Source organism: Hylobates moloch, unplaced genomic scaffold, assembly GCF_009828535.3.
Source record: "Hylobates moloch isolate HMO894 unplaced genomic scaffold, HMol_V3 SCAFFOLD_13, whole genome shotgun sequence".
NCBI classification, from domain to species: domain Eukaryota; kingdom Metazoa; phylum Chordata; class Mammalia; order Primates; family Hylobatidae; genus Hylobates; species Hylobates moloch.
In genome coordinates, this window is record NW_026652288.1 from 89,167,589 (window position 1) to 89,192,542 (window position 24,954).

Consider the following 24,954-nt stretch of genomic DNA (forward strand, 5'->3'; position numbering starts at 1 on the left):
AAATGCTGGGGAAAACAGTATGCACATATAAAGTTATGACTGGTATTATTACATTTCCTTGCAAAGAGGTTTATCGTTTTTATCCCCACCAACAATGTACACGAGGGTCTACTTCCCAAACCCATGCTAACTCAATATATCTTTACCAGCCCAAAGGATGAAAAACAGTGTCTCACTGATTTAATTTGCATTTAATCTAAGATTAAATTTTAAGTTTTGTAAAACCAAGTTTATCTCTGTAATTGGGGAAAACATCATCCATGAACCTGAAAGGTAATAAGCTGATGAGATTAAATTCAAAGCAAAAGCTCGCTGAGAGTATCTGCCCAATGATGAAGATGACAATAGTGTCAGATTTTTTGCTCAGTGCCACCTCCTTCTCCGTTTCCAACAGATAGCATTTGGGAGTGCTGAGTGATAAGAAAGTGTGGTGCGCTGAGGATATGGAAATCTTGAGATAGGTCTGGAGAACCAGGGAGAGTTAATAGAGAAAAAATGTAAGAAAAAAAAAAAAAAGAACTTATGGACTATCTGATCTGGGAGAGGCTTACAAAAATTAGCGTTTTGGTTCACTATTTCTTGCTCTTTCTGCGTTTCATTAACTGGCAGGGATCCCTGGATACCCTGCCATGAATATATATGTTGGGTGTAGTTAGAGAATCTCAATGTCATTGAACCCGTCTTGTGGGTTTTTTGGAGAAAATGAGAGTATGCTGGGAGACATGCTCTGCTTGCAAATGATCAACCCCCCAGCCCAACCCCATTCATCATTTATTTTGAGGAACTGATGATCAAGACAGGAATATGTATGTCTGCCTACAAAATCCTCAAATCAGGCCACTGAATGTTCGACATGAGAACTTTGAATCACATAGAAGATACTCCAAAGGCAGAGAAAAATAGAAAGCCTTCCAACGCCCTGAAAAAATCTTGACCATCCCTGACTACCCCCAATATGTAAGAAAACCTGTATTGTTATTACACACACACACACCCACACACACCCCCCCCCCCCCCCCCCCCCCACACCCTCTATCCTCACTCGATCTTATTCTATTCTCTCTATTTTTGAGCCTTGGATGTTAAAGTAAGGAACGAAGCTTAGTGGGGAAGCACTGAAGTGCATGGCGCAAATTTAGATTTAAGCCTCACGTTAGATTTCAGATTTGCACATCGAGTCCCGCCCCTACCCAATCCGGGGACGTCACCGCTCTAGTCTTCGGCTGTTTTAAAAGCAAGCGGTTTTTAAAACCCCCAATCCTGCTCTTTGTGTTGGCCTCCTCGAAGTTGCCCCTCTGCAAGCCAACAATTCGGGATAGAAAACACCTCCGTGGTGTTTTCCCGGGGCTCTCCCGCGCCGCGTTCGGCCGCCAGCCCGCTCGAGCTCCCGCGCCGACGCCTCAGGGGTTCGCCCTTCGCCCCCCGCCGCCGAGCCCGGCCCGCGCGCAGGGCCCCTCTCCAGCGCCCCCTCCCCGGCGCGCTGCGGCTGGCGCTCCCCAGCCCCGCCTGACGCTGCAGCTGGGCCGGAGACTCGCCATTGGATTAAAAATAGCAGCGTCGCCCGTCCGCCCCGAGCCCCTGGTGCCCGCTCCCGCCCCGCGGCCCGCTCTCCCCGCCCGCCCCGGCTCGGCCGGCTGCCGTTGCCCGCGCAGCCCGCCCGTCAGCCCGCTCGCTGGCGCCGCCGCCGCTGACAGACCCCGCGCTCGGCTCCGGCTCCGGCTCGCTCGGCTCCGGTGAGCGCCGAGGCCATGCAGCGCCGGGGCGCCCTGTTCGGCATGCCGGGCGGCAGCGGAGGCAGGAAGATGGCTGCAGGAGACATCGGCGAGCTGCTGGTGCCCCACATGCCCACGATCCGCGTGCCCAGGTCCGGCGACAGGGTCTACAAGAACGAGTGCGCCTTCTCCTACGACTCTCCCGTAAGTAAGGCGCCTCGGGGCAGGGTCGCGGGGCCGGCGGCCTGCGGCACGTGAAGCCGGGGGAGAAGATGCGCAGTGGCGGCCGGGGACCTCTTCTCTTCCTCCGGGCGGCAGAGTTGGCTCGGGAGCACTGCAGTTCGGCAGACACTTAGTGAGCGCCCCAGGGCTGCTGCAGCCGAGGACTGGGTCGTGCTGGTGGCTTTGCTCCGCCGGCCTCCCCAGGCTGGAAGGGCCTGATTCCCAGCAGCTTGCACACAGCCCCGCCGCCGTTTAAAGATAGATGAAATACAAGAGTTCCCTGTTCCGAACTGCACGTTGCAAATCGTTTGCGTCCTCCCCGGGGCAGAGCGCAGGGCAGGTAGGTGGATGGGATGATCCCCCCACACCCCCGGACACACAGTCCTTCTTTTTCTGGGACCACTTGCTTTGCTCAGGGATCCCCACTCCTGAACAATTCTGATTTGCTCTCTGAGCTTTTCTTCCACCACTTCCCATTTCACCCCACTCCTTTTCTTGCCTTTAGAATGTCAGGGCCAGGCGCGGTGGCTCACGTCTGAAATCCCAGCACTTTAAGAGGCGGAGGCGGGCGGATCGCTTGAAGTCAGGAGTTCGAGACCAGCCTGGCTGATATGGCGAAACCCCATCTCTACTAAAAAAAACCCCAAAAATTAGCCGGGCGCAGTGGCGGGCTCCTGTAGTCCCAGCTACTCGGGAGGCTGAGGCTTGAGAATCACTTGAACAGGGAAGGAGGAGGCTATAGTGAGCCGAGATCGCGCCACTGCCCTCCAGCCTGGGCAACAGAGCGAGACTCCGTCTCAAAAAAAAAATGTCAGACGAAATCTTCCGGTGCCTCCACTTGGGCAGCAGAAATAGGGGATCTACTGGATTGTGATGGTTTTCTTAAGCCTTCCCCCCCTTGCCCTTCTAAATGAGTCACTTGGACTGACATGCGCAAGTATAAATTATTAAAAGTTCAATCCCGAGTCGTGACCTCGGAGAATGAGGAGGAAGCTGAGAGGGATCGCCGCCTTCCACCCGGGGCGGTTGGTGGTGGGTTTCACCTGGTTCTATGTGAATGTGTGAGAAGCAGCAGGAGGGTGAATGTCCCTTTCAAAAGTCAAAATGGGCTTCAAAGTGACTCAGCTGTCTGGCGTTTATCATGTCTTTTTGAGGACCAGGTTATTTTTATCCACCCACTTTAGATCTCATATGTCACCCGGCAGATCTCAATGCATTAGGAGTGCATGGGTTGGATGGACTGAGGCAGGTCTCGCAATGGTCTAATGCGTTTTATTCATAGCATGTGGAGTATTGTCAGAGGGGAAAAGAAAAGTCCAAATGAGCGGCAACATTTCCAAAGTTTCTTTTATTATCTGTGGGTTGATTTTGGCTGGCTTCAAAGCACTTTTGCTTGATACACACTGGAGTATCAGAGTTAGTATCCTCTCTGTGACATTTAGTTTTTTTATTTATGGTAATTCTATATCATTTGAGGCAGAAGAATCTGCCTCTTCAATCTGCCTCTTCCATTTGAGGGATGAAACCTAACTTAATTTTTGATTGCTTACTTTTTTTTTCTTTCGAAAAGATCCAAAGAGTGGAGTGTGACAATCGGCAGTCCTTTTTTAGGATGTTATCCATAAATTATTTGAAAATGCCATTTTCAGATTGTATGGCCAGTGTTGGGCAGTTCCCACTAATAGCTTCTAAAGGTGGAGAGGGATGATGGTCCTAACTAACCTAAGCAATTGAGAGATTGTTACCTCCAGGAAGAAGAAAGTGGCCTAAGTTTTTTAGGATAGCACGACATGGAAAGTGGGTCAAATGACTTTCCCCATGTTTGATTTGGGCCCTTCTTCAAGTTCTGCTTACAAACTTCGCTGCACAATGTAGTGGATAGCAGGTGTGGGAAAAAAGGCTGATTGTTTTAATTCACTCCCACAAATAGTTATTGGGAGCTTACTGTGTGCGTTTCTAGAGTGTTACTATTCTAGAAACATCTCATCCAGTGTAGACTGATGATTTCAATCATATCACAGCAGTTCCTTGGGGGAGACTGGGATTATTTACAAGGCTGATGAATCAGTATATTTCATTATCTATGTTTCACGGGAGGAAGGGAAGGAAGGTTTGATAATATTTATCATAAAGCACAGTGCGTGATAATGGGAAGTTTTTTTTTTTTTTTTTTTTTTGAGATGGAGTCTCACTCTGTCGCCCAGGCTGGAGTGCAATGGCACAATCTCAACTCACTGCAACCTCTGCCTCCTGGATTCAAGCGATTCTTCTGCCTCAGCCTGCCAAGTAGCTGGGATTACAGGCGTGTGCCACCACACCCGGCTAGTTTTGTATTTTTAGTAGAGGTGGGGTTTCGCCATGTTGGTTAGGCTGGTCTCGAACTCCTGACCTCAAGTGATCCACTCACCTTGGCCTCCCAAAGTGCCAGGATTACAGGCGTGAGCCACTGCACCCAGCCAGTATTTTGTTACGGTATATAACACTACACTATGAATCCAATAAGGGTTTCTTCAGCACCTACTATGTGCCATCTCATACATGCACGACTGTAAGGAGCATAAAGAGCAAAATCCATTGGTGCTAAACATGCCAGAAACTTTAATCCACAAGTGCCATGGGATGTCTTAGGGAAAAGGCCAAAACCAGCTGAGTGGAAAAAAAAAATCATCCCTGCATTGGTTACTTTTGAAAAGGGTTATGTACAAAGATGGCTAGAAAATAAGGGAGATCAACATTCCAGGCCAGGGAAATTATATGTGCAAAGAAGCTATAACGTGTGAATATTTCCCACTAATTTGCCTGTAATGTATTTGGAATAAAAAGATACATTTGGCAAGTAGCAAGAAGTGAGGTAGAACCAAATAGAGAGTAGATGATGGGGGCCTTGAATCTGGAAAACATTTGATCTTGATTTTATATGGTCAGTTATGGAAAGCTATTCTTGGTCATGTGATTTAAAGTGGTGTTGGAGGAAGAGTGTGAATCAACAAATCTTTATGATGTACCTACCATGTCTAAGGCACTGTCTGTAGACCTTTGGCATTCTTCACCTTTGTGGGATATCAGTAGTGTATTAGTATCTCTCTTCCCTTCTTCCCACCTCCTAGGGCTTAACACATAGCAGATGCTCAATAACAGCTATTTTGGGATGAGTGAGAATTTGTTTTTCACCTACCTCTTTGATTTCATCCTGGACCCACCCTCCTACCTTGATGTGTAGGTTCACCTCTCCATGGTTTGGTTCATTGCGCAAGGTCTGTAATGCACCTTCCCAGTGGAGCTTCTTTTCAAGACTGAATTCAAGTGGTTCTTGCTCTATGAATCATTTCCGTATTGCTTCCCACTAGACCCCATAAGCATTCCTGTCTAACCCCCAGTGACATGTTCACGTGCTTGTCTCTGCCTTTGAGTGCGACCTTCCTGGAGAGTGGGGACTTTGTGTTATTTCCAGCAGCTGGTCTAGCATCTGGTATATATACCAGGAGCTCAGTGAATGCTTTGGAAATGTATGAATTCCATGGAGTTACAGGCCCTGCACATGGTGAGGATAAAACATATGGGAAATGTTGAGAAAGGAATCTTGGGGGATTATCACATAGAATGAGGTGATTTCATTGATTGTTGGGGTCAGTCATGAACGAGAGAGCCCAGACCGGCAGTGTTTGAATCCTATCTCTGTCACTCGGTGTGTAACTTCTCTGAGCTCCAGTTTCTCCATCTGTAAAATGGAGACAATAACAACCTTCCTCAAAAGGTTATTTTGTGGATTAAATAAATTAATATGTAAAGTGTGTCTGGCCAATTAGTAATCACATACACATTTACTTTAAAAAAGGAGGAAAGGCCGGGGCGCGGTGGCTCACGCCTGTAATCCCAGCACTTTGGGAGGCCGAGGCAGGTGGATCACCTGAGGTCAGGAGTTTGACAGGAGGTGGAGCTTGCAGTGAGCCAGGATTGCACCACTGCACTCCAGCCTGGGCAACAGAGTGAGACTCCGTCTCAAAAAAATAAAATAAAATAAAAAAATAAAAAAGGAGGAAAGAGAGAAGAATGGAAGGAAGAAAGAAGAAAGAAAAACAGTCAGTCATGGCCAGGTGCTGTGGTTCCCGCCTGTAATCCCAGCACTTTGGGAGGCTGAGGCAGACAGATCACGACATCAAGAGATCGAGACCATCCTGGCCAACATGGTGAAACCCTGTCTCTACTAAAAAAAATACAAAAATCATCTGGGTGTGGTGGCACTCACCTGTAGTCCCAGCTACTTGGGAGGCTGAGGCAGGAGAATCGCTTGAACCTGGGAAGCAGTGGTTGGAGTAAGCCGAGATTGCGTCACTGCACTACAGCCTGGTGACAGAGGGGAACTCCGTCTCAAAATAAAAAGAGAAAGAAAAAGAGTTAATCACAAGTTGTAAGCCCAAGAGTCTGGTTGTCAGGGGTTGTGTAGGGAGTTTTGTGTGCTTAAGTGGAGGAGGGATGTCTTGGTTCACACTTCCGCTCGTAAGCCTCCCTGGACCAGCATGGAAATCTCCTCTCATCTCTTTGGTTGTTGAGCTCCTCATTTCTCTGGGTGTACTTTGTCCTGTGTCTCTTCAGTTTCCAGGTGGTCAGTTCCAGTGAGGCGAGTCTCTGGCTTGTCCATGTGTAAGACTGATTTCCTTTTCTTTCTCAGCCTCCTGAGTAGCTGGAATTACAGGTGCCCACCACCATGCCTGGCTAATTTTTTGTATTTTTAGTAGAGATGGGGTTTCACTATGGTGGCCAGGCTGGTCCTGAACTCCTGACCTTGTGATTCGCCCACCTTGGTCTCCCAAAGTGCTGTGATTACAGGTGGGAGCCACCGCACCTGGACAACTGATTTCCTTTTCTAAGACCACCTTCCTCTTGTGATCGTTTGTCTGGGCTCTCTCTCAACCTTCACCTTCTGCTTCAGACTTCATCCTTCCCTCTGAATGCCTGCATTACGGAGAGTCTGTGTCATGCAGCACAGCGATTCTAGTCTGTCCTCATAGTTTGCTCTCTTGTGCTAATTCTGCCCCCCTCCCCACCTGCATTGTAAGTGGAGCTGTTTATGCCTTGCCTTAGCTTGGGTCAACTGAAAATGGGGAGGCTTAGACAAGGCAGTTTATTTTGGAAAGTTATCCCAGGGAACAGAAGTGGAATTATGAGCAAGAGAATAGTGAAAAAGAGAAAGAAGGAAAGGCAGTCCAAGAGTGAGTTATGGAGCTGGCTTCCACAGTGGGCAGCTAGAGCTAAACCTCACTGGGGACTCCCTGGGTAACTCCAGAATGTGCCTCAGAATCGTCCACTTGAGATGGAGCCGGGGAGAGTACTGTATTTATCCACTGGCTCCCATCCCCCATCGGTCAAGGTTTGTTCTAGGGGTGGAAAAGCCCTCACTCTTCCAAGTCTGTATTTATAGGCACTAAGCCTGCAAATGGGAAGTATTTTGACAGGCTGAGCAGGACCAGCAGCAGCCGAGAAGCAAGAGGTCCTCAGTGCAGCTGAGGCTACGACTGTTGGGCCACACCTGCTGTGGCAATCAGCTGCATACAGTGGCTGAACCAAAAAGGTGGCCAGAGGGGATATGAGACTCAGCATAAATGGTTGCCCTTACTCCCACCTCTTCTTCCCTTCTCGCATCAGGACTGTTTTGTAAAAAGGAGCTTTTTTCCCATTTTGAAAGTTCTGAGACGGCTCGGTGATACTGAGATGTCACTGTTGGTTCTTTGTCTTCCTGGGAGTCTTTGGAAAACTGTGATGGACAGGGGCCTGGTGGGAGTGGCTGGTTTAGATATCCACCAGGAAAGACTGAGATCTCCATCTACTTGCGGGACCACTTCATGTTAGGGGCTCAGTGAATCCTCTGTCTTTCTGTCCTTTCTTCCACAAGTATTTATTGATGTGTCTGGTATTCTCTCAGGCATTGCCAGTAATAATAATGACATCTCACATGTATATAGAGCAGTTTTCAAAGTGTGCTCCCTGAACCAGCAGCACTAGCATGTCTTGGGAACTGCTAATTCTTGGGTCCCACCCCCAGATCTTCTGAAACAGAAGATCTGGGGGTGGGGGTGTAGCAGTCTGTGTGTTAATAAGCTCTTTGTGTGATTCTGAGACATGCCAAAGTTTGAGACCGAGTGATAGGGCACTTACTAGGCACCATGCATCATTCCAAGCCTTCTAATTATTGCATATATTATTATACCTATATGAACTCATTTAATCATCACAACAACCCTATGTTATATACTATTACCATTTTGCAGATCAGGAAACTCAGGTACAAAGATCACACAGATAGTAAGTAGTAGAGCTGGGATATGAATCTGGATTGTCTGACTCTAGAATCTGTTTTTAAAAAACTATTTTGGCTGGGTGCAGTGGCTCACACCTTTAATCCCAGCACTTTGGGAGGCTGAGGTGGGTGGATCACCTTATGAGGTCAGGAGTTTGAGACCAGCCTGGCCAACATGGCGAAACCCCATCTCTACTAAAAATACAAAAATTAGCCAGGCTGGGTAGCGGGTGCCTGTAGTCCCAGCTACTCAGGAGGCTGAGGCAGGGAGAATCGCTTGAACCCGGGAGGCAGAGGTTGCAGTAAGCCAGCATCCCACTATTCCACTCCAGCCTTGGCGACAGAGCGAGACTCTGTCTCAGAGCGAGACTCTGTCTCAAAAAGCAAACAAAACATTTTAACTCGTTTAATTGTACAATTCAGTGACATTAAATTACTTTCGCATGGAAACATTTTAACTCGTTTTAATTGTACAATTCAGTTGCATTAAATTACATTCACATTGTTGTGTAACTATCACTACACATTGTTGTGTAAATATCACTACTGTTGATCTCCAGTTTTTCATCATTCCAAACTGAAACTCTGTATCCATTTGACAATAAACCCCCACTTCTCCCTGCTCCTAGCCCCTTGTAATGTCCATTCAACTTTCTGTCTCTATGAATTTGCTTATTCTAGGCACTTTATGTAAGTGGAATCACACAATATTTGTCCTTTCATATCTGGCTTATTTCATTTAGCATAATGTTATCAAGGTTCAGTGTTGTAGCACGCATCAGAATTTCCTTCCTTCTTAAGGCTGAATAATATTCCATCATATATTTGTACATGTATTACATTTTATTTGTCCATTCACCTGTTAATGGACATCAGGTTATTTCTACCTTTTGACTGTTGTGAATAAAGCTGCTTCAGTTGTTGGTGTACAAGTATTTGTTTGAGTCCCTGTAGATTCTCTGCATTTTACCATTGTACTATGCACGTTGCCTTGCAGGCAATGAGACTTCCCATCATAATGTTTACTTGTAGGGAGAAAAAAAAGTTAATTTAGGATCTCTGTGGAAAACTCTTCCTCCTAATGGATAAACTGATACAAGGTAGTAAAGCAAAATTTCAGAGCAGACAGATTTTTTCCAGTTTGAAGATATAAACTTAAAGTAAATCTTATTAGTTTCACATGTCAAAAGCTTCCTTCCAAAAGCAACTAGCTGAAAAGTTGTTCTCGAGAAGTGATTCTCAAGCTTTTTGACCTCTTTATACTCTTAACTATTTTTGAGAACCGCAAAAAGCTTTTGTGTGATTTCTGTTGCTGTTTACCATATTAGAAATTAAAACTGAGAAAAATTTAAAACAATTCGAACAATTACATTCTATTAGCTTTTGAAATGATGTCATTGCATGTCATGTAGCCTTGGAAAAATGCCACAGTATGCTATGAGAGAATGAGAGAGAGAAAGGCAAGTAACTTCATGTTATGAAAATACTTTTGACCTCCCAAGTTACTTAAAGACTCTGGGGTTTCAGAGGGTTACCAGGCCTTACTTTGGAAACCAAAGTTCTAGAGTTTAGGCAAGAAGATATAACCACTTATTCCAGTCACTTACCTCACCTGAAATGTAGCCTATGGGTTCACATTAAATTATTATCTTAATTGTAGCTCAACCATAGATGTCATATGTTGCATGCACGTTCTTTTTGAAGCAAATTAAAATTTAGAGAATTTGATTGACACTTTTTGAAAAAATTAGAGCTACTTGAGTTGGGAATTTACTATTTCATAGATAGGAATTTTTTTTATTCTCTGAACTGTGAGTTTCATTGTAGGGTGACCTGGCTGGGCTGTTTCTTTGGGGAAGCTTGAATGTTAGTGTCTTGATTTTTTTTTTTTTTCCCCTTTGGCTACCAGTTAGGAGACTATTCTAATCTCTTGCCTGGAAAGTACAGGCCTGTCTGCCAGTATTTAGGGAACTGAGTGGGAGCAGAGGGTGAAGGTGGTCTCAGCATCTGGGTATTGGATACCAGCTGGATATTGCCTGTAGGTTCTCAGCTGTGTCCCTGCTTTGCTAAGCTTCTCCCATCATTGCAGGGGTTGGCTCCTGGACATTGCATTTCCCAGAGTCCCTTGGTGGCAAGATTCTGATATTGATTTTTCCAGTAAGAGATTTAGAAGGCAAAAGAGAAGGAGAAGCCACTTTGCTATTGCAACTGTGGCACCTGGTCGACGTGAGGTTTTCCTAGCAGCATCTGAGTGTCCTTTTGGGACACAGTTACCTCAGTGGTGGGGGATCTGACGTCATCTGTGCAGTTTCTTGTGACGCTTGTACATCCTGATTTCCTGAACATAGGCAGTGATTTCTCTGACTGTGGCTCTCACTGCCCTTCCCATGATTTTTTAAGCTTTTAATTTCCTGCATCAAATCTCTTCCTGCCTGTAATACCTAGAATAGCATCTATTTTCTGACCAAATCTGGACTGATACACATACATTCTCTTAGTCCCCATGTTCATGAAGGTGCCCCTATTCTTAACTAAGTCCATTCTTCCCCAGCGCTGAAACCTTTGTTTTCATCTGCTTTAAAGAATCACTCTCTAGTTCTTTGCCAGGAGAGGGAGGGGCCTCTTGGAGTGGAGATGAGATTTGGGGCTCTGACAGCTACATAGAAACCCTTTCTCTTTATTTTAGCTCCTACTTCGCCCCATCTTCCAGAGTTATCTTGAATTGCCAGTTCTGGAGTCTTTTGGGCATTCTGGGGTGAAGATCAGGTTGGATCTTGGCTTTCCCTGCTGCTGGCCTAGGATTCAGCTCTGTCGCCATCTTAGTCTTTTAGCGTTCATTTATCTGCCGTCCAGCTTTCCAGACTTTAGTGGTATAGTTTATGTCTTGAAAAAATCCCTTTGCTGTCCTTTGATTGGGGTTTCAGAAAGGAGTGAAATGGATGTCTTTGTGTCATTTGCCCTGTGTACCCTAAAATCCTGCTTTTCTAAAATCATAATCAAGAAGTCAATTGCTGTCCCTTTTGGACAGTAGTTCATTACCTTTAAAGTTGTACCATTTTTAGAGCTTTGGAGTGTGAGAGATGATGCTGATCCTGTCAGAAGGACTTTCTGGAAAAGTTCCTGTTCTCTGCTCACTTTGAATCTGGACATCTGTGCAACTCTGAATTCTCTTTTTCCTCCCCTGCATTCCTCTGCCGATGGACTGGAGCTCAGTTAAAGGAGCGGCCACCCATTTTAGTGCCCCAGATTGAGAGGTGTATGGTATCATCCATTCTACCTCCCTCTCTCTCTTTTTATTTTTTAAATTGTGATAAAATACATATAACATAAACTTTACCATCTTAAGCATTTAAAAATGCACAGTTCAGTGGCATTGAAGTACATTCACACTGTTTTGCAGTTATCACCATTGTCTGTCTTCGGAATTCTTTTCATCTTGCAAAACAGAAACTCTGTACCCATTAAACAATGACTCCCTGTTCTCCCCTTTTCTCAGCCTCTGACAACCACCATTCTGCTTTTTGTCTCTAAGATTTGACCACTCTAGGTACCTTATACAAGTGGAATCATGCAATATTTATCCTTTTTGACTGACTCATTTCACTTGGCATAATGTCTTCAAGGTTAATCCACGTTGTTGTGTCAATTTTCTTCCTTTGTAAGGCAGGATAATATCCCATTGTGTGTATATACCGCATCTTGTTTATCCAGTCATCTGTCAGGGACACTGGGTTGCTTCCACCTTTTGTCTTCTGTAAATAGTGCTGCCATGAGCATGGCTATCTCACTGTCTCTTTTAGGATCACATCTCTTTAGGTACAAAATTCTGGTATATCCTCCTCTCTCCCTTGTGCTGCTAAGGCTCAGGCCCTCATCCTTTCTCGCCTGGACTGTTGCAGAAGCTTCCTAACAACCATCTTACTTTCCCTTCCAGTCTGTCACACTGCACTCTCAGATATTTTTAAAATAGAGGTCTGATCATGTCATTTTCCCACCTTGAAATCCTCAATGGCGTCATTCAGACTTTTCTAACATGGCACATCACCTCAGTTTACCTTGTTGATCCAGCTTTCCTGCTGTCTGCTTACTTTCTGTCTGTCCCAAAGGACTTTCCATTCTCTAGGTGCTCCGTGCTCTTGCCCCTCCATGTGCTTGCTCATGCTCTTGCATTGGCCTGGAATGCCTTCTTTCACCCTCATCTGCCTGGAAAAGCCCTGTTGGTCCTTTAAAGCCGGCTCAGATGTTCTTTGTGAGGACTCCTCCCATCCTCAGAAGCTGAGTTAGATATTTGTTTTCCTTTGCTTTCACTTTGTACATCTCTGTCATGGGTGGGATACAGATTGTAGGGATGTGGAATAGCTGAGGTCTTGGAGAATTGAAAGGAAAAGAGTAGAGAACTGAAAACTACACAGTTTCTGAACCTGTGCCATTAAGCCTGCATCTTTTCTGATTTTCTGGGTTTTTTTTTTTTTTTTTTTTTTTTGAGTCTTGCTCTGTCGCTCAGGCTAGAGTGCAGTGGCATGATCTTGGCTCGCTGCAACCTCCACCTCCTGGGTTCAAGCTGGGATTACAGGCGTGTGCCACCATGCCAGGCTATTTTTTTGTATTTTTACTAGGGATGGGGTTTCACCATGTTGGTCAGGCTCGTCTCGAACTCCCGACCTCAAATGATCCACCTGCCTTGGCCTCCCAAAGTGCTGGGATTACAGGCACGAGCCACCGCACCCAGCTGCCAATATGATATTTTCATGTTATCTTATTATCTGAAACATCATAGGTTTGACCCTTGAAAAGCCAGGGAAAAGTGTCTTGGGTACTTGCCGCGTGTTTTATGTGTTGTGATTCTAGGGTGCTTGGTAAAAGATCCCACATTGGGCCCCTTAGGGAGATGACAAGAGGACTGGGATCTGTGGTTGCAGATCAGGCCTCTGTCTAGTCTGTTCACTATTGTGGTGATCAGTTAGGACTCCCCTTGTTCCCAGGCACAGGGAAGATGTGAACAGGAACACCTATTTTTAGGGCTAGAACAACAGGACAATGTAACAATGATAAGAATTTAATGAATCTGAATATGCCTCTGGACAGAGATGTTGCTTGAGGTGCAGGATAGTATGTGCCTCATGTGGTAAGATTTAAAAGGAAAGCTGGTGCGCAGTGGCTCACGCCTGTAATCCCAGCATTTTGGGAGGCCGAGGTGGGTGGATCACCTGAGGTCGGGAGTTCAAGATCAGCCTGGCCAACAAGGTGAAACTCCGTCTCTACTAAAAATGCAAAACTTAGCCTGGCATGGTGGCAGATGCCTGTAATCCCAGCTACTCAGGAGGCTGAGCCAGGAGAATTGCTTAAACCCAGGAGGCGGAGGTTGCAGTGAGCCAAGACTGCGCCACTGCACTCCAGCCTGGGCAACAGAGTGAGACCTTGTCTCAAAAGAAGAAAAAAAAAGGAAACATTCTGCTTTGTGTTAGTTAACAAGTGTTAATACTGACTTATGGCTTCCTGTGTACTCTGCACTGCGGTTGGTATTATAGGGGTAGAGAAGGTGTAAGTGGGAGGGAAACAGAGGACGATGGCAGGATCTCTATCATAGTGGAGTGTGTATGCTAATTTCAAGTATCTATTATAGAAAGTCTGGCATGAGGACGTAACCGCTTGAGCTAACTCCAATCCGTCAAGTGTCTATTATGAGTCAAACACTATGCCAGGCACTTTTATGTACGTCATCTCATTTAATTATGATAGTAATTGGCTTACATGTTATAGTTACGATTTTGCCCCTGTTTTACAGATGAGGAAATGGAGAGTCAGAGAGGGTAGGTAATTTGTTCAAGGATTTGTTCAAAGATGGCTTCATGACAGAGGTGGTCTTTAAACCCTGATGAGTCATGAAGTTAGACCCTGCAGCACTTATAGGAGATTTAAGGCTTTTCTTTTTTTTGAGACAGAGTCTTGCTGTGTCGCCCAGGCTAGAGTGCAGTGGTGTGATCTCGGCTCACTGCCACCTCCGCCTCGCCGGTTCCAGTGATTCTTGTGCCTCAGTCTCCTGAGTAGCTGGGACCACAGGCATGCACCACCACGCCCAGCTAATTTTTGTATTTTTAGTAGAGACAGGGTTTCTCCATGTTGGCCAGGGCATTCTTGAACTCTTGACCTCAAGTGATCTGCCTGCCTTGGCTTCTCTAAGTGCTGGGATTACAGGCATGAGCCACTGCACCCAGCTGGATATTTAAGCTTTAAACAGTGTGGTGCTTAAAATTTGTGAGAGGAGATTTTAGACCTGGGAATAATCAACAAAATCTAGTAGAGTTACTGGCCTGGACAACTGGATGGAATCCGAAGAGGCAGCGCTTTGGAGGGGTAGGGGCGGACAAAGGTATGGAGTTGGGACCAACTTGGCTCGTATGTGAGATAGTAAATTGTCTTATGGAAGAGAAGATTCCTGAGGAGACTGGAAAGCAAGGTTGAATCCTCTGTGGGATGTAAAAGAGGTTGGTCTTGATAAGATTAGACCTGAGGGACCAGCCAATTATGAGCAAGGGAACAGCATGAGGATGGTGGTCATTCTGGAAGTGGAATGAGGAATAGCTGGGAGTGGCTACAGGTAGCAGGGTTGAAAGTAATTCACATATTGTATCACTTGTGTAAAGCTGCTGAATTGCTCCTTTGGAGGTGCCATTTGGGGCAGGTTCTGCCATTGAGTGTCCGGCCTATTCTTTGGAAGAAGCCTCAGTTGGTGTGAATTTTCTCTCTAGGTCCCCAGTTTCATTGCTGGACATAAGCTGATTAGGGCAAGTAGGCTGTGAGAGCCTCTAAGTCTTGCAGGTCCTTCACCGGTGTCTTGGAGCCCAGCACTTTGGGTCTTGCCACTGTTTTTGTCAGAGAGCTGTCAATCTGGAGTGACCACTTCCCAGGGACTCCAGCTGTCCTTTTGCATTTGGAGAGTGGGGCTGGCAAAGCCTGCTGAAACCTCTCTCCTGCCCAGCAGGAAAGCTTGGCAGGGTGCCTGGCGCAGGCTGCTTACTTGAGTGGGGCTGCTGTCCTTTGCCTGTCCCTCCTGCTTTCCTTGAATGAAACAGTCTTGAAAAAAAAAGAAACTGCTCTTTTCCCCAAGCCCCCACGAGAGCATGTGCTTGCCGACAGCCGCCCACCTGGCTCCTGTCACCAAAACGACATCTGCTTCTCAGTAGCACCAGGCAGCCCGCAGGGGGCTAGACTGGCCTGGGCTCAAATCCACCTCCACTTACTACTTAGTAGCCATGTGACTTCAGCAAATGCTTTAATGTCACTGAATTCCTGTGAGCCTCGGTTTCCCCCTCTGTAGTGCCTTACCTTGCAGGGTTGTTGTAATCACAGCTGCCCATTCAACCTATCTTATTGCTGTCCTCTCTGGAACTCTCCCCTCCCTAGCTCTCACTTTTAAACTAGTGGATCTGTAGCAGAGGTACTTGCCCTTTTATCAGTGGTTTAGTGAGCGGTTCCCTTCGAGAAGAAGATGAAATGGCATTTATGGAGTCTTGGGGTTGCTGAAGAGAGACATCTTTTACTTGGTAATTCTGCATAAGGCTCTCCCCAACAGTGAAAGCTTTTGCTGGCCTCTTTGATGGGAACTCTGTTCTGGGCCATTATTCATACTCAAATTCAGATCAGAGGGATGGGCTTTTATGGGTTAGCCTGGAAATTCAATCTTCATGTTTGTCAGGGGGATTTCATCCTGAAGAAAATCACCACTTTTAAAAAATAAAATAAAAATAAGAAATGACTATGAAAGGTGTAGTGTTGACAAGGTGGTTTCACATTTTCTTTTTGTATGTGTAAGCTGGGAACTGCTGCAGGTGCTCAGTTCAGTGTGTTCATATGCTGATGGTTTCCATGTTACCGATTTGTCCTGAGAGTGTTGTAGTAGCTGAACCTCGTGCCCTGCCCCTGGCCTTCCCTAGCTGCAGTGGGGGACAGCATCATTATTACTCAAAATACCCAGAAGAATGATTCTTTTTTTTTTTTTTTTTTAGACAGAGTTTTGCTCTTCTTGCCCAGTCTGGAGTGCAATGGAGCAATCTCGGCTCACCGCAACCTCCGTCTCCTGGGTTCAAGTGATTCTTCTGTCTCAGCCTCCCAAGTAGCTGGGATTACAGGCATGCGTCACCACACCCAGCTAATTTTTATATTATTAGTAGAGATGGGGTTTCTCCATGTTGGTCAGACTGGTCTCGAATTCCTGACCTCAGGTGATCTGCCCGCTTTGGCCTGCCAAAGTGCTGGGATTATAGGCATGAGCCACCGTGCCCGGCCGATTCGCTTTTATACTTATCAAAAAAGTTAATAAATGATGCCTTAGTAGAACAGTAAATTTACAGTGTAGTCAAAACTTAGTTGTTCGGACTCTGCCTTTAGCTGTGCAGGACCAGGCTGTACAGCTCTAATGCATAGGAGTCCTCTGCAGAAAGGGAGATACTCAAAGTCAGAGCAAGCTGGGGGAATCATTACTGCATTAACATTTCAACATTTATTTATTTATATGTTTTTTTAGAGATGGGGTCTCGCTATGCTGACCAGGCTGGCATCAACCTCTTGGGCTCAAGTGGTCCTCCCACCTCAGCCTTTTGAGTAGCTGGGACTACAGGTGTGCACCACTATGCCTGCTAATGGATTAATATTTCTGTTTTTTTCTTAACATTTCGTGGCCACAGATGTTTTATTATTGTTTAGCAGCAAGGCCTATACTCTCTTGGGATTACATGCATTTGTTCTTTCCTACCTAGTTCTTGTGAACACATTTACTTCACTGGATCTGCTGTTGAAACCAAGATTTTGGATTTTGCAACTATTGTATTCTGTTAATTCTGTTTTACTGGTGACCTGTTTGGTTATTCCCTGCTATCCAGCCTGTTTTCTTTCTTTCTCTGTTTATTTGTTTTTTGAGACAAGGTCTCATTCTGTTGCCCAGGCTAGAGTGCAGTGGTGTGATCTTGGCTCACTGCAACCTTGACTTCCTGGGCTTAAGCAGTTCTCCTGCCTTGGCCCCCCAAAGTGCTGAGATTACAGGCATAAACCACTGCGCCCAGCCCTATCTTCTGATAGTGCTTTTTCTCCATTATATTTCCCCCTTCTGTGTGTTGCATGCTTGCTGCCCTTGATCTTGAATCTTGTTTTACTTTCTTATTGTTCACTTGCTTCTTATCTATGGGTGATTTATTTGCTCATTTGCTTCTTATTTATGGGTGCTTAATTTTTGCATTTTAAAATTCGTGTCTGGTTTGCTCTAGAAGTGAGAATATACTGGAGATCTGTGCTCTGGTTATTGGAACACTCATGTCTTTCATTCAGACATGGAAGTACCTGAGAGGTTGAATTAATAGGTAGGTGGTTGCTTGGTGAAAGCAAAAGTTGGGCAGAGACAGGAGGGTGCTCTTATGGACTCAGTAATGAATCAGAACCATTAGGAATTGTCCTCATTTCCACCCTTTTGCACATGCCTCTACATCTAATCCATCTCCTAGGCTAGTGCACTCTATCCTAAAATTATATCCTGGCTGGGCGCAGTGGCTCATGCCTCTAATCCCAGCACTTTGGGAGGCCAAGGCGGGCAGATCACCTGAGGTCAGGAGTTTGAGACCAGCCTAGCCAACATGGTGAAACTCCATCTCTACTAAAAATACAAAAATTAGTCGGTGTGGTGGCACACACCTGTGGTCCCAGCTACTTCGGAAGCTGAGGCACGAGAATCTCTTGAACTCGGGAGGCAGAGGTGCAGTGAGCTGAGCTTACACCACTGGACTCTAGCCTGGGCAAAAGAGCAAGACGCCGTCTCAAAAAAAAAAATTAAATAAATAAAATAAAATAATATCCTGACACTGCCCGTTTTCCTGTCTCTGCTGTCAGCCACCTTCCCTCTTCCTCCTGCCATCTTCCCCAGGCTAAGCCACCATCTGGCCTTGTTTAGACAAAGGCTGTCTAAAAGAACTTTCTGAAATGATGGAATTGTTCTGTGTCTGAGCTGTCCAGTAGGGTAGCCACTAGCCATCTTTGGCTGTTGAGCACTTGAAATGTGGCCAGTATGGTAGAGGAACTGAATTTTTAATTTAACTTAATTTAAATTTAAATATTCACATGTGGCTAGTGGCTACCATAATAGACAATGTGGGCTAGACTATACAGTAGCCTCTCAACTGTATATTTTCTTGACCCCCCCCATAATTCTTCTGTAGTAGCCAGAGTGATCTTTGAAAAATGTAGATGAGATCATGGCACTTCTCACTTTAGAAGCCTCCAGTGGCTTTGCTTCTGTCCAGTGTGTACCCAGCTCTCCCCTGGCATGTGAGGCTTCCTTGAGCTGACCTTTGCAGCCGTCTCCTCTACTGTCGCCACCTTTTTCTCATGCTCCTCCAGCACCCTGCTGGCTTTCTATCCTTCAAAGCAGTAGCCAAGCTTTTTCTGGAGTTGGGACCTTTGCACATGCTTTTGCATCTGGAGAGGGTACTCTTCCTTCTTTGCTTGCCTGACTGCTCAGCCTCCCAGAGACAACCCTGTCCCCCATCTGTATAAAGACCCCAATCCTCAGGCTCCTCTTATCACTGCTGGAAATTATCTTCGATGTCTCTTTCTTGCTTGTTGCCTGTCTCTCTTTACTAGGACGTAAATGTCATTAGGGCACCACCCTTGCTGGGTCTCTGATGTCTTGCATTGAGGGACTGAACACATTCTTTCTGCCCCTCACCCTCATGGCCTTCTTTTGCCTCTAGAGAAGACATCATGGCCTCACTCTTATGGCTTCTTTTCCATTCTCCACATTGACCATCCCCTTCTGTAAACATGAGTGGGAGCCAACTAGAGTACAGTGTTCCCGATTAGTTTCATTTTTCCCAGTTGTAATCATAGTCTCATTTGCCTCCTTGAGGTTACACTCCTTATCACCTCTATTTTACTTGAATTTCGTTAGCTACAAATCTTAAGATATTCTCTTATTAATCTCAAATTATTGGTTGGGTGCAGTGGCTCATGCCTGTAATCCAGCAATTTTTTAATTTTTTTATTTTTTTTGAGACAGATTCTCGCTCTGTCACCTAGGCTGGAGTGCAGTGGCGCAATCTCGGCTCACTGAAACCTCTGCCTCCTGGGTTCCAGCGATTCTTCTGCCTCAGCCTCCCGAGTAGCTGGGATTACAGGTGTGTGCCACCATGCCCGGCTAATTTTTGTATTTTTAGTAGAGACGAGGTTTCACCATGCTGGCCAGGCTGGTCTCGAACTCCTGACCTCAGGTGATCTGCCTGTCTCGGCCTCACAAATTGCTGGGATTACAGGTGTGAGCCACTGTGCCCGGCCAATCCCAGCACTTTTGGAGGCCAAGGTGGGTGGATCACTTGAGATCAGGAGTTCAAGACCAGCCTGGACAACATGGCGAAACCCTGTCTCTACTAAAAATACAAAAATTAGCCAGGTATGGTAGTGGGCACCAGTAATCCCAGCTACCTGCGAGGCTGAGGCAGGAGAAACCCTTGAACCTGGGAGGCAGAAGTTGAAGTGAGCCCAGATCGCTCCACTGCATTTCAGCCTGGGCTACAGAGTGAGACTCTCTTAAAGATAAAAAATAAAAATCTCAAGTTATTGCCACCACGCTTTACTTTGAGTAGTGGGAATATACAGCTCCCATTAAGCTGTGTGGTTGGGAAGCCAGGTTTGAGAAAAGGGAGCATATCTAAATACATTCAGTTAAAAAACTTTTATTTATATTTTAATTAAAAAATGAATCTATGTTTCTGAAGAGAAATTTAAAAATGCCAGAAGAAAATGGGAAGAAAAAAATTCCCACATTGTCTCCTCATGCTGAGATAACAACATACGCCAGGAAGAGTGTGCATGTCGTGTGTATTATAACATCATACACAGTGTTTTGTTACCTGCTTTCTTTGCCCATGTACATACTTTTCTGTCAGTAAATACTCATCCACAAGTCAATTTTAAATAGCTCAAGAGTGTTACATTTCATGGAGGTACCATAAATTATTAAGCTAATCTGTTCTTGGGCATTTGGGTTACTTCTTTTTATAATTACAAGCAGCTCATTTGGTTAATTTTTTTTTTCTGTCCGCTCTTTTTTGAGTAGATGTTCTAGAAAGTATCGTGTTCTGGTCTTCTTGGCCTTCCTTTTCCAAGGGTGTGTGAGTCAGCGTCTTCCTGCGGTGTTAGTATGTGATTTGTCCTGGCGTGGATTTGTTGTGACTCCATCTACCTACATCATGTTTCTCTTTGCAGCAATGACCGCTTGTTTTCCACAGGAGATACTGTTCTGTAGTTATAAAAACAAGTGTTACGCAGCGACTGTGTTTCCTGAGCGCGTTGCTCACATAAGCTCATGCTCCCTTCCTGTCTTCCAGTGGGAAGGCTGGTTGCCAAGAAAACATCATCGTAAACAAAGTTCTCTGAACACCTACCGATTGACAATGTGGTGTATTTTTATTTAAAATGACTATTCACTTGCTACTCTGAAACATGTTTCAATCTTGACCTTTATATTTGCCACCGTTTTAACATTCTTTTAAATGGCAGGCAATATAAAATCAGTAACTTTGTCTTTGATGTTACTTCTGAATAGTACATAGAGGGATACAATATGAAGTAGTAAATGAATGGCTAAGTATATGCTGTATGTATATTGAAATGCATTGAAGACAGGATTTTAACAATACATGGGGCTTCTAATGCTGCTCCTTTCTTTTTCTTTTTTCTTTCTTTCTTTTTTCTTTTTTTTGAGACGGTGTCTCGCTCTGTTGCCGGGCTGGAGTGCAAAGGCACGATCTCGGCTCACTGCAATCTCTGCCTCCCGGGTTCAAGCAATTCCCCTGCCTCAGCCTACTGAGTAGCTGGGACTACAGGTGTGTACCACCATGCCCGGCTAATTTTTTATATTTTAGTCGAGACGGGGTTTCACCATGTTGGCCAGGATGGACTTGATCTCCTGACCTGCCTCCCAAAGTGCTGGGATTACAGATATGAGCCTCCGCGCCCAGCCAATGCTGCTCTTTTCTTACCGTTTGATTGTAGGGTGGGAGAAGTTGTCTTGACTTTCTTGTGATTTTGGATGTCAAAGTCTTGCATCTTGGTCAAGTTTCTGGTTAGTGCATCATAAAAATGATCATTAGAATCCTATTTAGCTTAAGATTGTGCACAGAACTGCACATTGGTCATGCTGGGCTGGGTGTCCTCTGAGCACAGGAGGCAGGTAGGATCCAAGGTGGTATTGGGGTGCAGAGAAGGCCTCCACTTTCCTGAAGAACCATGTGAGACTGGCTTGGTTACAGCAGGTGGGAGAGCTGGGAAAGTGGGGTTCAAGTGTCCAGGCTGCTAAGAGTGACTTCAGTCAAACAAACCTGAAAAGCTAGAATTTCTGCTGGTGCCTCAGGCTGTTTTTCTATGCGTGGCCATGAGTTTTATTTGGAGAATTCCCATTGTTTAGTCATGCCAGAGACTTTAAGTGGAAGCTGTATTATGAAGCATTTTAAATTCAGATCAGAAGGGCACTGAGGAATAGTTTGAGAGAGAGAGAGACCCAATAACAAATAGTGGAGACAAAAACTGCCATTCATCCTACAAAAGTTTGTTCAATCCTGCCCTGTAGCAGGTACTGTTTTTGGGATTCAGCGGTGAATATGACACAGTTTTCCTGCCCCCTGCCCTGTACCAGGTACTATTATTAGGATTCAGCAATAAATGATATAATTTTCCTGCCTTCAAGGAGCAAATGTGTATTTCAGCTTCTAAAGGTACTGGCGGCAAACTGAAGGAAGCATGGGTTTCTCACAGTGATAGATTTCAATGAGCATGACACTGATTGTGAAATGAAAGCAGATTTAGGGTCAAGGACGGTCAGAACAAGGGCTGAGCAGGGAGATGTGGGAGTAGTTCCTGGGCAGAGACTGGCAGAGTGTGGCGTCTGCGAAGCGCCTGCCGTGAGGAGGCATTAATGAGGCTGCTGTGAAGTCTGTAGGCCTGACCTCGTGTCCTGAAAGTCTTTTAGATAATGCTTTCCTGGCGGGTGAGACACTCTTAGACTTGGGCCGAGTTCACCTTGCCCTAGACAAGTGCTACCTAAAGTGTGTCAGCTGACTGGGCTGAGGGATGAGTACACTAGGAGTAGTGTTTCGAGATTTCTTTCTTTCTTTTTTTTCTTGAGACGGAGTTTCACTCTTGTTGCCCAGGCTGGAGTGCAATGGTGCGATCTTGGCTCACTGCAACCTCAGCCTCCTGGGTTCAAGCGATTCTACTGCCTCAGCCTTCCTGAGTAGCTGGGATTGCAGGCATGTGCCACTACGCCGGGCTAATTTTGTATTTTTAGTAGAGGTGGGGTTTCTCCATGTTGGTCAGGCTAGTCTTGAACTCCTGACCTCAGGTGATTCGCCCGCCTCGGCCTCCCAAAGTGTTGGGATTGCAGGCGTGAGCCACTGCGCCTGGCCTGTTTTGAGATTTATATAGCAACTTGACATTGCAGCCACAGCCAAGGGTGTGACCAGTGGATCTGTTTGCCCAGGACGTAGACCGGTTTGGGTTTTGTGGAACTTGAGGTGTGTGGTGAGTAAGACCATATCTGGCTGGAGCTTTGAACTAGTCATGTGCAGTGGGACCATGTATCTTTCCTTAACAAATGAAAACAACATGAAACAAAAAACAAAAACAACCTCATCCATCATGACAATAGTTGGAGAAGCACCACTCTAGACCAAGCAAGACTCATTACACACAATTCATAAATTTGTCTTTTTAAATAATGTTGCAGTATTTTCTTATGCTTATATGCCACAATTTCTTAACTCCTCTATTTGGGGCCGTTGCTACATTTTTTATTATAGATAGTGCATGTGTGAATATTTTTGTGCAAATTAGTTTTTTTTTTCCTTCTTCTTTTGGGCCTGTACCCAAAGGGGAAATACTGTGTCAAACGGTTACCATTTTTTTGCTCTCTAGAAAGGCTGAACCGATTTCTATTGTAGGAGAGGATATACGGGTTTTCTCTGTGGCTTCAGGCTGTCCAATTTTAATAGTTTTTGCTGGTTTATGAGGCATGTACCTGTGCCTTGAGATTGTTTTAATTTGCTTACTTAAGGAGATTGCGAGGATGTGATGGTTTGATTTTAATATTTTCTCACATTGGAAACTAAATGGTCTTTAAAAAAATTATTTCCCAGCATTTTGGGAGGACAAGGCTGGCGGATCACGAGGTCAGGAGATTGAGACCATCCTGGCTAACATGGTGAAACCCCGCCTCTACTAAAAATACAAAAAATTAGACAGGCATGGTGGTGGGCGCCTGTAGTCCCAGCTACTCAGGAGGCTGAGGCAGGAGAATGGCGTGAACCTGGGAGGCGGAGCTTGCAGTGAGCAGAGATCATGCCACTGTACTCCACCCTAGGCGACAGAGCGAGACTGCATCTCAAAAAAAAAAAATTATTAAGTTGAACTTGAATGTTGACATCTTGTGATTCATCAGTTTTTATATAGTTTGGATACATGCTTTTATTCATGTGCTTTATCTCTTTCCCCATTCTCTTGCTTTTTATTTGTTTCATTACATTTTGTGGTGCAAAGCATGTTCACTAGTGTTTACATTTTTAGACTAAACTACATCATCTCTGATGATATCTCTAATTTTGTTGGCCAGAAATTATTTTCCCCTTTAAAAATGGGCTGAATATATGATTCTGCTCTTTTTAGTTTTGTAATTGCTTATTTCTTGGATCTATCTGGACCTTATTACCATGTTTCATATTAGTTGTAGATCTAGATTAATTTTCTTCTATACTGATGTTAATTTTCCTAGTAACTTTTATTGGTGATTCTTTTCCGCATTTTTGTATTTCCTGTGATTTGACATATATTAAACAGTTATCTTAGAATGAATATATTTCTGGGGCCTCCATTCTTATGCTACCATTAATTTTTTAAAAAAATTTATCCAATGCTATATGAGTTTTTTCTGTAACCTATTTTATTGTTATTATTATTATTATTATTATTATTTTTTGAGACAGAGTCTCACTCTGTTGCCCAGGCTGGAGTACAGTGTCATGATCTCAGCTCGCTGCAACACGCCTCCCAGGTTCAAGCAATTCTCCTGCCTCAGCCTCCTGAGTAGCTGGGACTAGAGGCGTGTGCTGCCACACCTGGCTAATTTTTGTGTTTTTAGTAGCAATGAGGTTTCACCATGTTATCCAGGCTGGTCTGGAACTCCTGGCCTCAAGTGATCTGCCCATCTTGGCCTCCCAAAGTGCTGGGATTACAGGCTTGAGCCACTGTGCCCGGCCTGTAATCTATTTTAATTTAATAGAGCACTCTACCACCATTACTTTAAAAAAAGTTTTATTTTGTATTCTGCCTGATATGGTTTGGCCGTGTCCCCACCCAAATCTTGTCTTGAATTGTAGTTCCCATAATCCCCACATGTCGTAGGAGGGACCTGGTGGGAGATAATTGAATCATGGGATTGGTAACTCCCATCCTGTTCTCGTGATAGTGAGTGAGTTGTCATGAGATCTGATGGTTTTATAAGGAGCTTTTCCCCCTTTGCTCAGCACTTCTCCTTCCAGCCGCCCTGTGAAGAAAGTGCCTTTCTTTCCTTTCGCCTTCCGCCATGATTTTGTTTCCTGAGACCTTCCCACCCATGCGGAACTGTGAGTCAGTTAAACCTCTTTCCTTTATAAATTACCCAGTCTCCGGTGTTTCATTATAGCAGTGTGAGAA

General features: G+C 45.1%; 1 protein-coding gene across 1 annotated transcript in view; it reads left to right on the forward strand.

The window, feature by feature from the left end:
- The first annotated feature begins 1,140 nt into the window (after positions 1–1,140).
- The window catches only part of USP13 (ubiquitin specific peptidase 13), a 137,874-nt gene continuing 114,060 nt past the window's right edge, over positions 1,141–24,954 (forward strand). Inside the window, exon 1 of the mRNA XM_058426198.1 lies at positions 1,141–1,916. Coding sequence (XP_058282181.1) covers positions 1,749–1,916 — 168 coding nt within the window. The 5' untranslated portion in view covers positions 1,141–1,748. The remainder of the gene's footprint in view (positions 1,917–24,954) is intronic.